Source organism: Temnothorax nylanderi, unplaced genomic scaffold (assembly GCF_030848795.1).
Source record: "Temnothorax nylanderi isolate EJ_2023f unplaced genomic scaffold, tnyl_v1.0 TNYL_tig0124_pilon, whole genome shotgun sequence".
In the NCBI taxonomy this organism is placed as follows: domain Eukaryota; kingdom Metazoa; phylum Arthropoda; class Insecta; order Hymenoptera; family Formicidae; genus Temnothorax; species Temnothorax nylanderi.
In genome coordinates, this window is record NW_027249186.1 from 48906 (window position 1) to 63873 (window position 14968).

General features: G+C 40.9%; 2 protein-coding genes across 6 annotated transcripts; one reads left to right on the forward strand and one right to left on the reverse strand.

The window, feature by feature from the left end:
- The first annotated feature begins 532 nt into the window (after positions 1-532).
- Selr (methionine sulfoxide reductase SelR) lies at positions 533-5021 on the forward strand. 2 transcript variants are annotated; one of them, XM_071713418.1, is made up of 3 exons: positions 533-862; positions 1881-2053; positions 3804-5021. In XM_071713418.1, the coding sequence occupies exons 1-3, from the start codon at positions 777-779 to the stop codon at positions 3989-3991; spliced, it is 447 nt and encodes a 148-aa protein (XP_071569519.1). In that variant the 5' UTR covers positions 533-776; the 3' UTR covers positions 3992-5021. The 2 variants fall into 2 exon arrangements, with proteins under 2 accessions (XP_071569519.1, XP_071569520.1); XM_071713419.1 differs by having other exon boundaries at positions 538-862; positions 3840-5021.
- Pak (serine/threonine-protein kinase PAK 3-like protein) lies at positions 4935-14938 on the reverse strand. 4 transcript variants are annotated; one of them, XM_071713413.1, is made up of 10 exons: positions 14853-14938; positions 13616-14784; positions 12694-12886; positions 11378-11546; positions 11167-11293; positions 10973-11090; positions 10605-10888; positions 10037-10532; positions 9731-9949; positions 4935-9615 (listed from the first exon to the last, which is right to left on the reverse strand). In XM_071713413.1, exons 2-10 carry the CDS (start codon positions 13669-13671, stop codon positions 9532-9534), a joined length of 1746 nt encoding a protein of 581 aa, XP_071569514.1. In that variant the 5' UTR covers positions 13672-14784; positions 14853-14938; the 3' UTR covers positions 4935-9531. The 4 variants fall into 4 exon arrangements, with proteins under 4 accessions (XP_071569514.1, XP_071569515.1, XP_071569516.1 ...); XM_071713414.1 differs by having other exon boundaries at positions 13616-14797; positions 14874-14927; XM_071713415.1 differs by having other exon boundaries at positions 14874-14888.
- Between the last annotated feature and the right edge of the window lie 30 nt (positions 14939-14968).

Here is a 14968-nt window from a genome sequence, read left to right on the forward strand (position 1 = left end):
CGGAAATTTAATCGAAATCAATTGTCTTTGTTGTGCGTCATCGTTGCATCGTTGCGATATATTACATTTAAGATTATATTAAATACGATCTCGAGATATTATATAACATCATTTCATTAGTAAGACCAGTCTTTTTTAAGACGTCTTTAAATTTTTACCAAAAGATGTCTTTTTTTTAAGGCATATTTACCAAAAGCTACGTCTTAAAGAGACGTAACAATTTTATGAGACGTTTTGATGAAAAGTTTTAAGAAGTCATGTCACTCATGTCCTCTGAGGACGATCTTAAATATCGAATCAATTAAGCTATACATGAATACCAGAAAGAACCAGATTGGCATTATTTTTCAAGCCAAATTCTGATTAAATTAATCGGTTAGGTTAATTTCTCGCGTAATACCTTCCCTATTTTCGTTCATGAATAAGCTACCATCCGCGGCCGCGGATTCTTCGTACTTGATCTATATTGGACCCTGGAACGTGACTGGAGCGCCAATCGAGTCGCCGCGCTCCGCTCCGCGATCCGCGGCGTCCGCGCGGCTCACAGCGCTTGCCGCAGCGCGGTTCAGTCCGGTCCGGTTCAGTGCGGCGAAGTTGGCCGATAAGCGTGCGCGCGTCCCCGGCGACCCCCGGCGAGCCTGTCCACTGTCCAGAACGTTAAGAACGTTCCGACCCGACGGGAGCGCGTGAAATCGTCCGCGCGTGAAGTTCACGTCTCGCGTCGTATCCTGCGGCTTATCAAGATTCTGCGGCACACGCTCGGCGCGATCAGGAGGATGACGACGGCGGTCGACAAGGAGGAGGCGCGGAAGCGCCTGACGTCGCTGCAGTGGCATGTGACGCAGGAGAAGGGCACCGAGAGGTGAGGGCTACATCCAGGGGGACGGCGCGAAACTCGAGTCGCGATACCGACTACCGACCCCGGCGCGGGCGTTCCTCGAGAGCGCACCCCACGTGCTCGCTCGCGGCGACGAGGACGACGTCGACGACGACGTGGGGGGGTCGAACGGTTTGTCTTGGCCACCGGGACGATGATCTGGAGCGAGATCGCCGCCGCGCCGGGTCTGGTTCAGTTCGCCTCGTTCCGAGGAACGTGTGTTCCTCGAGGAAATTTCTCGCAAAGCGGAGCACCACTTCCATTTACTAACCGCAAACTGTCCCCTCTCCTCCCCCCCCCCCCCGTTATCGCGCTCGGTCTTGCCCCGCGGCGACCAGCTGATTCTGTAACAAGCGATCAAAGCGCAACGTGGAGATTGCGCAACGGCGATAACGCGACGGGCACGGTCGAATTGTGCTAATTATATTGATGACACGAGCGGATGTTATTCCCCGTCTGCTCTATATTTACGCAATCCGCCGGAGGGTTCTCGATTCTCGGTTCTCGTCACTTGGCATTCGGAGATTGGTATTGTGCTCAGCGTAAATCCCGAGCGAATATGTTTACTGAAATATACATAAGAATAATATATGTACCGATACGTGTATCTTTATCCGATATGATTTCACGCTTTCATGCGTGTGAAATGTAGTAGTGTAATATTAACGGTTAAATAAGCCTTATCTCTCATGTTGCGCATTTTCGCAACGTAAGATCGCAACGTGACACAGTTTACCGCGGCCGTAATGAATTAAAGATGAGAGCGCAAAGTCCCGTTTCACGCGCGTTTAATCTTAGACGAGGAACACTCGAAATAACTTTTTCAAGAGCGGCCTGGCTTTGTGCGTTGCCCGCGCGCGAGCTGGCCTCACGGCCAGCAAGTTTAAAAATAAGCTATATGTGTGTCACGGTTCGTGTCTTCCCTCTTTCCACCTTTCCGCCCCTAGCGTGTCCGCCCGGTTCACCCTCCTCTGACTCATTCGTACGCTTTATTTGGCCGCAGGCCGTTTACCGGTTGCTACAACAAGTTCTACGAGAAGGGAACGTACACCTGCATCGTCTGCGATCAGGAATTGTTCTCCTCGGACACCAAGTACGACAGCGGTTGCGGCTGGCCTGCGTTCAACGAGGTTCTGGATCAGGGACGCATCAAACTGACCAAAGACACCTCTAGTGGTAAGCGATCGCCACCTCGTTAGCGTATCTCTCGTAATTCTGCTCGCGTTCTTACAATTAGTTAGAAGCCGCACTCTTCTGGTTCACGCCTCGTGTTCATCTTAACGTTAAACGTCGCACAATAGTGCGCGGGTACATTAAAACCACTTAGAACAGGTCTTGGATGTAACTGCTGTATATCGTTGAGCACTTTGAGTATAAAGTCACTCATAATTGCTCGATAAACGTAACATTTATTTTTGTCTCAAATAATGCCTTCTTTTTAGTTGCAAACCCTTAGAGCGTATAGATATCACTTTTTACAAGCATATCTCTTCAATGCTAATAAAATTCCTTTGCTTTTACACATTGTCGTTATAATTACGCCAATTGAGATAATATTTAGTCACCGTATCTTGTGAGTGAGTCTCCATTTCCAGCGTTGCACCCGCTCACTATTTACAAGATCACAATCGCAACGTGTATCATAATTATACACTTACATAATATTACTGAACCTATCCTGGTCACATTTCACTCTTCTATACCTGTCCGAAGTAGAAATCTATTTATGTTCAGTTTCTCATAAGATTGAATTTTTCATTAAATTATTCGTAGCAAAGATCATAATTATATTTACATTTTCACTCGGTCCTTGTGCTTGTTTCACATATTTACGAATGTAGAATCTTCCTACATAGATACTTATTTAAAAGAGAATTTTTTTTATAAGAAAAACAGAACCTATATACAGCATTCGTCTATCTTCTTTCATTGTAAATATAATGTTATGTACATTAGACGAAATTTCCTGTTCTCCTCAGTTCCTGCATGCACTTGCTTAGAGTGTGATTGTGTTAGACTTACATCAATTTTTGTATTAAACTAATATGTTAGCCGTACATTATGAAACATTGGAAATATGACCAAAGGATAGACAAAGATATCTGCTGCATCGTTTGGTGCTTTATGAGTATAAAGTTACTGATAATTGCTCGCGATAAACGTAACGTTCATTTTTAGCTAAGAGCAATCGAATAATGCCTTCTTTTTAGTTGCAAACCCTTAACGCATATAGATATCATTTTTTACAAGCATATCTCTTCGATGCAAATAAAATTCCTTTGCTTTTACATTGTCGTTATAATTACGCCACAATTGAGATAATATTTAATCACTTGCAAGTGTGTTTCAATACTCACAGCTAAAAGTGTAAATTACTTACAATATTTCTATATAATAACGTAAATAAAATGATAAAAATAAAAATGCGATATGCATTTGAAAAAATAAATTATAGTTACAAATGCAATGTATAAAGTATGTGATTGCGTAACTTTCAATATTGCCAAGTAAGCGTACAATTGAATTGGAAGCATATAATTAGTGATGACTAATGGGCAAAAATCAGATGTAATAATGTATATATTGAACAAAATCGTTTCATATATGTACGCATTTCTCTATCATTATTCTTTTAGTATCATATGGGATGTTAAGTAGCTGTTTCCTCACGATCTGATCAATCTTTAGTTTTTCTCTTCCAAGATCTTTTAGATCGCTTCTGTTACCTCTTGAAAATTGTATATTCGTGAGAAAAGGGTGTCGGTCTGCGTCTAATCACACTCTATTGTTCTTTCTCCTTTCGCCTTCCTTGATCAATCCCTGGCTCTACTACCACCACTGAACCACTCTTCACTCTCATCACTGAAAAAAAAAAACAACACCATTGAAAATCGCACGTCGCGTCGAATTAAATGACGCCAACTAGTCGGTGGCAATCTACTACTGCTGATCGCAAACCCAGATATGGTGCGGACCGAAGTGACCTGTTCGAAGTGCGACGCGCACCTGGGGCACGTATTCAACGACGGGCCGAAGCCTACGAGGAAGCGCTTCTGCATCAATTCTGCCTCCATAAGCTTCCATGCGGCGGGAGAGGAGAAGAAGTCTACGTAAAACCAGCTCGCGCGCTTATTACATTCTAAATACCTAATATTTATATAACGAGACTCACGAAAGAGGAATTACTTTGGCCAAAATTACTAGGCACCCTATTAAAATAACATTCATTTTTGAAAGAAATAAAAAATAAACGTATACACACGTTCATAATCATGAAACAACACACTCTAGTAAACAACTTTTAAACAATAGAAGCCTTTGTCGGTATTAGATTCAGTACAGCATAATGATTACAAGGGTGTCTAATAATTTTGACCAAGGCTATATCTCGTGCTATAAATATTAAAATACCTCTGATTTCTTTATACGTTATAAAGAGAGATAAAGTAATAATTATCGTCAAGATATCAAATAGGCTGTAAAGTGAGTTTGTTACTATTATAGGGAATATTTAATGTGTTTTATCACTTCTGACGATGTGCTATCAACAAACGTTTTTACATCATTTACTACATTCGATTGGATGATAATGCTAATTGTATGTGATTTTCATAATATATTCACGAATGCTCCTTTCTACCTTAAAGCTTCTACGCAAGTTAAAGAAATCTACTGTTGATGTGAATACAAAGCGTTTCCGACCGACTTTTCACTTGCGACGAGAAGCCAACTCTATGCTATCAGTTCTCTTGAATCTCATTGTGTACTATTTTCGATATTACAAATGTACAGGTACATATCCGTATCAACGGACAAAGTGTAACACCCACATAGGATGTACGTATGCCACATGGTGTGAGAAAGCGCGATACTCGACAGATGATATAGAAATGTCTAACCAAGAGATATTATTTTTTCAACAAACGCCATAATGTGTAAATACCACCTATTCTAACTTAAATTATATTAAATGAGGAATAAAATGTGGTAGTCATCATTTCTCATTCCTCTTAATGTTAAGCAGGGAAGGATATTTTATATGAAAAGAGAGAACATGTTTGTTATAAAATGTTTCCTTATATTGTAACGTTTCAAAACAAACTGAAAGGTGTTATAATACAATATATACGCAAAATTCTAGGCATTATTTTTACAATTCATTACTCCTTTTCTGTTTTTTTGCATTCCCTCGCCTTGAAATTTTCATCGTCATAAAAATTTCACATATTCTTCCTGAGAGACCAGATTTCTGTCGAATGGTTTCCGATAGCGATAAATGCTTTTTTTTTCTTACAAAAGTTAAAGTCGGATGAACCTTCCTCCGTCGAGGAAGGATCAAAATCGAAGATTTTCTTTTTTTCAATCTCTGCAGTAAAATAGCGACTTTGTTACTATAGGCCTACTTCTTTCTTTCACTCGGAGATCACAAAGCATTTTCAAAAACATCATAAAATGCTACAGCAAAAACATACATACACACATTTAACAAGATTCGCGTGTTAGGAACCTATTTTTAAGAACCTAAAATGACGATAAAATACACGTAGCGCACGTAGCGGATAATTAAATGCAATTGGAACGATCATCAAGTTATGGATGCACAAATGGATGCAAAGTTGCCCGCATTTTTCTCGTTGCGTTAAAAAATTCGCCTGCCCGTATTTTTTTTCCAGAGCTCTCGTACATTTTTCTATACGTTTTGCGATTCGTTTGTCAATGTCAAAAATAATGAGTACTTTCGTGGTGCATCACTTATTATTATTATTACGATAAGGCATGTCTGGTACAATTTTTGTACTTTTGTTCACACGATAAAAGGTTCATCCGGTACCGTTATCAGCGAACGCGTCTACGTGCTAAGATGCGCTTCAATCGGGTAATAATTTTTTTTATGCAGGCAGTTTTGCATCTCGCGCGACCCGATTCGCAAGTGAAAAAAGCTGCTAAATAGTTGCTAATAGCTGTGCTACTGTTAAAATAACTGCCGCGAAAAAAAACAGAAAGACAAAGCTCTCTATCGCTCCGAGATATTTGTGAAAATGCAGGACCCCGCGTCTTTAGTGTTTCTGATCGTCAACTTTAACCCTGGATCGCACCTATCTTTTTTTTTTTTACACACTCATACTTTTCTTCTCGTTAATACTAAGACGTGCGCACGTTATTTTGTCTCTTAACTTGTCACAGTTCGACCGATTTTAGAGACGGATGCCGAAGCGGAGATTAATGCCGAGCGTTTGCAATATACGTTCACGAAATACTTCAACAAGCACGAATTTAATTTGTATACTCTATTTCTATTACGTAGTCCCTGATTCTTTTAAAGTTACACTGCATTAAGTTCCTTCAGTATACCAGCCTTAAATTCGGTCGTAAGCGTTGATACAAACTGAGCTGCTTCTTCTCCCTATCTCGATCAAGTACAGTCAAGTACATTATAAAAATCTAATCAGGCTTCTTTCAAAAGATGATACTACAAAAAAAAAGGAGAAGAAAACAATAAAAACTCGTCGAATATTGAATATGCCTTATTATACGATTGCTCGTTATCAAATAATATACGGGTTTTCTTCTTTTCTTCTTCTTGTTTCGTACGCAATATAAGTGTATCGTTAATTTCTCGATTTATATAACTATCATATTTATATTCTCACAAGGTTTGAGTTAATATTAATTTATATATGAGTCCTATACATATATGTATAACGAAAAATCTCATCGACCGAGCTACCCATCCACCGCGCGAAGACCGGAAGTCTGGGAGTACGTGCCACTCTCGAAAGAAGGGAAAAAGAATAACGTCGAAATTCGGTATATTGTTGATTTGGATTATTTATCCGGAATAGAACGCGAATATTTATCTAGATGTTTCTTTTCTCAGTCTCGACGTATCTCTTTTTTCCGTCATTCGCGAATAGCTTTCTCTCATACAATTCTAACATTCTGAATTCTCACATTTGAGATAGAAAGGACAAGCTGATACAAGCCAATTTGCAGGTCTTGGAACGCACAAAACAAATTTTTCATCATTATATTTTATAAGAGATATCTATAATAGATATCTTTATAATAGATTATATTATAATAGATATCATTATATATTAGATTAGATTTATTTCTATTATATAATGGTCTAATATAGATTATATTAGATCATTATATAATAGAAACAAGAATTGAAAATACAAATCCCAAAATACATGATATGAACTAAATATTTGTGGCGTCTCTTAGAGGATGAAAATCCACTTTATGTACAACTGTTGCCTATTTTATGATCAAAGATGACCTAAGTCAAACTGTTTCACGATCTGTCCTTCTACATCCACCCTATAGCCCTGACCTGGCTCCATGTGATTCCTGCCTTTCCCAAAGTGAAAAGTCTGTTAAAGAGTCACTATCGACCAGATCCAAAAGACCGCGACACACGCGCTGAACACATTTACAGGATTTCCGGCACTGCTTCTAGGAATGGCAGAACCGCTGGGAACGGTGTATCCGTTCCCAAGGAGCCTACTTTGAGGGAGATCTGAAGTAACTGTCGATCAGGTATGTAAATGGGCTATAATAAATTCATTCCCATTACTCTTGGGTCACATCTATATATTCCGTACACCAACAGAACGTCAAAAAATTTAAATATTCTGCTAATTAACTTGCGTTAGCTCGTTCCTTTTACCTCTCATTTTAATCATAGAGACACTCTTTTCACTTTTTTCAAACATTTTTAGTTTCGCGCAGTGGATATCCTGGTCGAATAATGGATACGACGTACGAAAATGAAAAGAATAAAAAAGAAGACGATACGAAAATCTACAAGTCATGATATCGCCTAAAATAACTAAATACTTCCGATATATTCATTTCTCGATGACACGATGACACTTGGATGACGTATAATACAATATTAGGAAAGACGTATCTCGATAATGTTCGATGCAAATACAACCATACATACGGAACCACAATTCGTTCTACACAAAACGTCAACTAAACTCCATTATATGCGTATTCGATTATTTGTTTCTTCCTCTTCACGGTGCTAAAACGAAATATTACGTATCGTTATACAGTGGTTCATAAGAAATCTAGCGCGAGTTTTCTTTTTTTTTCTTCACGTCTCTAAACGACAAGACAGGCACTTTATAGTGACACAAAATGCTCCTACGTCTGAACCTTGTTTTACAGTTTCATTGATCTTCCACTCTTTCTTTTCTCGTCCTTTTTGCAAAACACGTTGAAGACAATTACGTTGGACTTACAGCGAAGAACACACGTGATGCGGACAAGCGTTGTCCTCGGAAAGATGTTCTTATCAACTAAGTAGTAAACCATAGTAGTAAGTCTAGTTCAATGTCTTAACGTGTCTTTCCTCCTTTCTCTATCTTTCATTTTAACGATACAAATGAGGGAACATACTCATCTCTTCGTCGTAAAGCTCTAAATTAGCGGCCTCAAACGAGATATGCATTTCTTACGCAATCGGCTAGAGCACGTGTGAACCAATTTCTTTACATTTAACATAAAAAATCGCAATATTTGTAAACAAGGAATTTGCTAAAACAGTATATCTTATTATAAGAAAATTGAATCAACTGAATTAAATATTCAGCGACTTTTAAAAACGCGATTTTTAAAAACGTTTAAAACAAATTAGACTACCGCTTACACATCTATCGCACTAATCAGACAAAACACACTGAAAACATATTGCTCTGCTTCATCGTAACTTCCGTCGAAAAATACAAGTCCGACACGAAGACCAATCCCCTTTCTTTCTCTCTACGATCTCTCGTTAAACAATAATAATATATTAGAATAGGTCCTATGTATACTTGCTCACATTTCTTTGTGGTATTATCTAATAAGGTTCTCGCTATAAATAATATGCGTTTTTTTTTGCTAACTCCACTCCTTCGAATTTTCTTCTTTCCTTTAGAGTTAGTAATACTAGTTTTATATTTTTAGAAAATAACTGACAATTGCTTGTGTTTCCTCGATGACAATCCATCCGAATTGCGGCAAGAGCACGTCACAGGCAACAGCACATACGGTAAAGCACATACGCGTTCCATATTTTCTCTTTCTTTTTCTATTTCCTTCAAAAACTAAGTTAAGACTTTGTGAGTCCATTGCACCCAATTGTAACTGTGGACTTTATCGAGGAAAACAAGGCCTCTGCCGTCAGATCGCTCATAGCTCTTTCTGATTTAACTTTGTGTTCGCGCTCGCAACGTGCGAGAATCGAGCATTTCTTTTTTTAAAAACTTTGCAACCGTTTCTTCGATACTTCATCACGGTATCGAATAAGTTCTATCTATCTATCTATCTATCTATATGCGTACGTAATGGATATATGCATGCGTATGTGTATACATGTACATACGACACGTCGCATTTAATATAATATTCACATACGATATACACATATGTATGCATACATATATATATGTATATTTATTCATTAATATATATATATATATATATATATATATATATATATATATATACGTTTATATTCATTATTTATTATATATTATTGAATTATTGTGCCGTTTCCGTTTTGGGAGGGTGATTCATTATTTCCTTCTTTTTTTCGCATAACCGAACTCTTGGAGTCGCGCCTTACGAATCTAAAATCTAAACGCAACTGTTTCTTAATGACCTTTGGCAGCTTCCTTCGCTGCCATTATCAAAGGTGTTAACGAAGCTAGTGGCCTGGCTAATTTCAGAAAGGGATGCTGTAAATTCAATTTAAACACACATTTCCAGTTAAATAAATTGAAATGAGAGAAGTACGTGCATATACCAAGAACGCATTTCCACGTTCTATATATTAATAATAATTCTTCTTACCTTTAATAGCTCGGAAGCCGCGGACCGTTTCTCCACCTCGACCTCTAAACATTGGTCCAAGAAGTCTTGGAATATACCCGATAGCTTGTCCTTCTCCTTAATTTCCGGTTTGCCGTTTGTCGCAATCAAGTACAATGCTCTCAATGGATTTTCGTTCAAATACGGTGGCTCCCCTTCGATCATCTCGATTGCCATTATTCCTAACGACCATATATCAACCTGCAACACCGAGATACGTTGTTACGATTAATCGTGTAATCCGTATTCAATTCATTTTTATGAATAACAGTCGACATGTGTATCTACCTTAGGTCCGTATTGCTTTCGCGTTACCACTTCTGGCGCCATCCAATACGGTGTGCCGACCATCGTCGTTCGTTTGCTCTGTTCCGGTGAGATTTGCGCGCAAAAGCCAAAATCCGTCAATTTTACCCCGCCGTCAAGACCCAATAGAATATTATCGGACTTGATGTCCCTATGTATAACTTGATTACAGTGAAGAAACTCGAGCGCCTGCAGCACTTCCCTGCACACCGCAGCAATTTGACCTTCGTCCATACAAGTCTCAGTCACAACATCCGTCAAACTGCCGCCTGGCAAATATTCCATGACTACCCAGAGTTCTTCCCCAACTAAATAACTATCCAAGTAATTTACAACGTTCGGATGCTTGTTCTCCCGCATTACCAAAATCTCGTTTATTATAAGCTCTTTCTTTGGCTGTTGCGACAGATTCATTTGTTTTATTGCAACTTCCATGCCGGTGGACGTTTCTATTGCTGTATACACTGTCCCCGAGGCACTGCAAGACGATCGTTAATCAGTACAGATCTATATTCGGCTCTATATGAAAAGTCGTTTATTGGCCGCTTACCCTTGTCCTATCTTTTCCATTTTTGTATATTTTCTATTAGGATCTCCCACGCTCACGATTGTTCTAAGCTTCTCTAATATCTCATCGTCCGACATCTTCTTCTTTCTAGCTTTATCACCTTGCGCCGGTCGCGTCTGATCGGTCGTTGTTGACGTCGGCGTTGCTTGATTCTTATTTCTATCTAACTGCGACTGGGGCTGTTGTTGTTGCATGCCATTTCGTTGTGGCGAGCCCAGCGTGGTCGTCAAGGGAGGCGGTGGTTCTTCTTCTATGGGTTTTGTGTACTGCACGGTGAAAGTGAGGTTCCATTTAGTAAAATGTCACGGACTAGGATTAGTTCAAGCGCGCGTGAAAAAAAAAAAACTTACGATCGATTTCGTGCGTTCCGGTCGGGCGGAGATCGGCGGAGGCGGTGGCTCGTCTTCCTGCTCCGAGCTAGTCGCACACGCGTCCGTCGGCGTGCTACTCGGGCTACTGCTGCTCACTCTGTAACGTTGCCGTTTCTCAGAAAATATTTAGGCGACCGAGGGACGAGCGCAACGCGTAAAAGTAAAAGACTCACCTGCTTAACGAATGCTGAGAATGAGAGCTGCCGGATGCCTGAGACATCGCCTGGCCACGAATATTTCCCACCCCCGTGCCGATACTTATTCCCATACTTCGCGGACTACTCGCCCTTTCGATTGGAGCTGAAGGAGTATTGTTGCATTACCGTTAATACAGCGAATATCGTAATTATTTCTCTGTATGAGCGAATTGATATCAGTACTTACCGACAACTCCAACCATTTTAGTTGTAGTCATGTACTTAGAGCCTTTTGCTTCCTTACTGCTACTGTCATACCAATTTAGTACATCCAACACAGCTTGTGGATTTTTCTTCTGTTCCTGCTTGCTAATATTGCTGGACATAAGTAATCTCGCCCACGCCTCCGGCATACCCTAAGAAGCAAACACGTACTGTTAAACAACGACTATCATGTTTACCACGAAACACAGATGGCAATTTGGCAGATGGAGTCTGACAAGTATAACTAGTTTATGTAAAATGCATCTAATATGCTAATCCTAGATTTGATTTTCGAACATGCAACTATCACGTGTAGTAAAGTTGAGAAACATTTCTATGTCATGTTATTTATATGACAGATACTAAGAAATTTTAATCACGATGCAATCAAATCGACATTTGTTTAATCATTCAAGAAATTAATTTAGAATACTTGTGAAAAATATTTGACATAACTCTTTTCTGAATTTGTCATTCTTGTATAAGAAAAAACTTGGAAAGAATATTTTGAACTTTGATATTAATTCTCTTAATGTGTATATGTGTGTGAAAGACGACTATAAAATTTTAAAGATCTAATCAAAAGTCATCATTTAATTTTCTAAAATTACTATCTGAATACATGCACAGTGTTTCAACTTTGAAGTTAACATAATTTGTAAACAGAATTTACAAAGTTTATATAAATTCCCATTCACTGTCGAAAATCATTCTGTAAGAAAGAAATGAATATTGTTGTATGCAACGTCGACTAAAGCTTATATCAATCTACAAAAGCAACTATATATCGAATATGAAACTCGATATACTCAAAAATTGGAAAATAAACATTTAAATCTTAAAAACCGCAACGAAAAGAAAGTGTCGAACCACGTGGTGTAAATGTATGTACAACATAAAGTACAGGCAAACTAATTCATATTTATTTACTTACTTTCAATGGCAGCTTGGAAAGAAATACGTGTCTTGTTAGTTTAGTCATGTGGAAATAATAAGGTATAAGAAGCGTCGGACAAATTACCAAAGTACCGTTCTCGAAATATTCGATGTGAATCAGTGTCTCATATTTCATTTTGATCAGGCACGGAAGATCCATGTATATATATTCACACGAGAAAATAGAATTACGATATGTAGTACAAGTGCCAATAGTAATCTACGATGATATAAAACTCATGTTTCCCTATCGTCTCTCCCATAGATAGTCCGCACCGTGATACAGCGAAGCATTAAGCGAGTGCACTTTGAATAATAGGTGTAGAGAAGTGACTGTGCAAATCGCGAGTCGGGAGAACCTACCGTGAATTCACCGGTCACGGCATCGAATCCGACGTGCACGGTGTGCTCGAAGTTCGTGGGGTAACTGATGTTGGGTTTGTCCTTGTTCTCCTTCACCTTCATCTTGCTCTTCAGGGTCTTCTTCTTGCGCTCGTCAGAATCCGGCTCCTTAGGCAGTGGGCGCATATCCACCGGTAAATTAGGTGCTTCCCCCCTGGAAATGCAAATAGTATTGTTATTAGCAGATCAATCGCAATCGTGAAGCAATGATTATCTAATTATATCATTATTCTGTCAAACCATGTACCACATTATTATATGTGATTATAGATTATTATACATGACCTTTCAATATTGTATAAAATAGTTAATAAAATATCATACACAAATGATTATTAAGGGCTAAGGATACTTTTGCTGTCATAAGCATCACGGAGTAAGTTTGACTATATGTAGATATATTTAGATGTCCTGACAGCATGCAGTCTCTCAAATCTGTTAGGGCAACGCCGAGATTACGTCTAGACATCTTTAATGATGGTCTCCCACAACAGAAAGCCACGGAGAGATATTATTTTTAGCAGCCCATAGCTTAATGCCTCTTTATTTTTGGAGAGAATACAGACTTTTATGTATAGAAAACACAAAAGTTATGGCAACTTATGCTATTACTCAACTGTGGATTACATAGACATCAATTATTTCCGCTTCAATTATATTTTTACTTGTGAACGTTATAAAATACTAAATGTAATATGAACTGTACTGTGAAATCGACTGCTGTCTCAGCAATTCTTCTTTAAACATAAAACATGAATATTCTACATACATAAGTTCAGTGGTATACAATTCCTCCAGAAATCAAAACAAGATCGCTCTGCAGCATTCGATTCTCTTTTGATAGATTAATTAGCGATCGTATCGAGTAGATAACAAGACGTACCTGTTTGATGTCAATCGAACAGGGGGTGCGGGGGGTTTGTCTTCCTCATCTGACATGTTGTATCCGCTTCTGGTCCTTTGTTGCCAGTCTATCCTCCGTTGCTGCGTCTCTACGCCTTTAATCGTACCCGCGTCTCGTCAACGCGTGTGTCCACGTCTATATATACTTATCGCGCCTCGTCGCTCTCTCTCTCGCGACTTTCACTCTCGACACCTCGCGGATACCTCCTCGAGGAAGGGACACCCTCCGTCGACGACGACGTCGCTGCCGCGTCCCGGGAGCAGCAACCGCGAGGATCCCTCGGAAGGCACACCCGGCAGGCAAGAGAGTCCGCAGGTCCGCAGGTTGGAGAGTCCTCTCACCGCGCCGCGAGGACACCCTTCATCACAGAACACCGGGTACCGGTCGCGAAACCCGCGCGGGACGAGTCATGGCGACGTCGGGGGTCTCGGGAGGTCCGGAGCGAGGATCGGGGGGACGACTCGGTGGCCTCCTCGTGGGTGTCGCTCTCCTCGATCGGCGCCGAGAGGCCGAGAGACGCCGCTGGCTGGCCGCCGCCGTTCTCCCCTCGCGCTCGAACCGGGTGGCTGCTCGCTGCTCGCTGCCTGCTGCTTCTGGCTTCTGCTTCCGTTGGCTGTCCGTCGGTGGTGGCGTCCGGCGGCGACACACGACACACGACACGCACGGGTCAATGTCGCGACGAGCACGGGGTGCACTCGAGGACGACGACGACGGCGAGCGAGAGAGAGAGAGTGAGAGCGTTTCTGAAGCGTGATTCACGCACGGGTGCAGACACCCCGCCGCATCCGCGGATCTTTCGCCTCGCTCTCCCTCTTCCCTCTCCCTCGCTCACTCACTTTCTCCTTCTTTCTCCCTCACTTCCCTCCGGCCGCCTATCCTCCTCTCTCGCTCGCTCGCTCGCTCTCGCGCGTGCGCCCTTTCCCTCGCTCTCTCCTCTCCCCCCTCCGTCCTCCGTCTCTACACTCTACGCTGCCGCGAGCATCGCGGCGACGGCGACGGCGACGGCGACGGCGACGGCGACGGCGACGACTCCTGTCCTGTCCTGTCCTGTCTCCTGTCGCGTCGCGCTCACTCCCGCACTCTCGCGAGACGAAAAAGCGCGACCGACGGCGAACGGGAGTGGTAGATCCTTCCGGACCGCTTCCTCTCTACGGGACGATTCTAAATGTTAGAAAAAAGTATTTCCTTTTATTTAGAATGAGGCCCTGTACAGCACCTTCCACCTTCTTTGCTTTACATATGTGTGAGTGAATCTGTGCTATCCGGGTTGTTGATGGCGCCGCTTCAACTCGCACGTCAGTGGGTCCGTTCCGTTTCACGCATATGCGTGCA

Coding starts and splice junctions, on each gene's coding strand:
- Selr (XM_071713418.1), top strand. CDS start 777: ATGACGACGGCGGTCGACAAGGAGGAGGCGCGGAAGCGCCTGACGTCG. Junction 863..1,880: donor CAGGAGAAGGGCACCGAGAG/GTGAGGGCTACA, acceptor ATTTGGCCGCAG/GCCGTTTACCGGTTGCTACA. Junction 2,054..3,803: donor GACCAAAGACACCTCTAGTG/GTAAGCGATCGC, acceptor GACGCCAACTAG/TCGGTGGCAATCTACTACTG.
- Pak (XM_071713413.1), bottom strand. CDS start 13,671: ATGTCAGATGAGGAAGACAAACCCCCCGCACCCCCTGTTCGATTGACA. Junction 11,091..11,166: donor TCTCAGCATTCGTTAAGCAG/GTGAGTCTTTTA, acceptor GCAACGTTACAG/AGTGAGCAGCAGTAGCCCGA. Junction 9,616..9,730: donor CGGCTTCCGAGCTATTAAAG/GTAAGAAGAATT, acceptor TTGAATTTACAG/CATCCCTTTCTGAAATTAGC.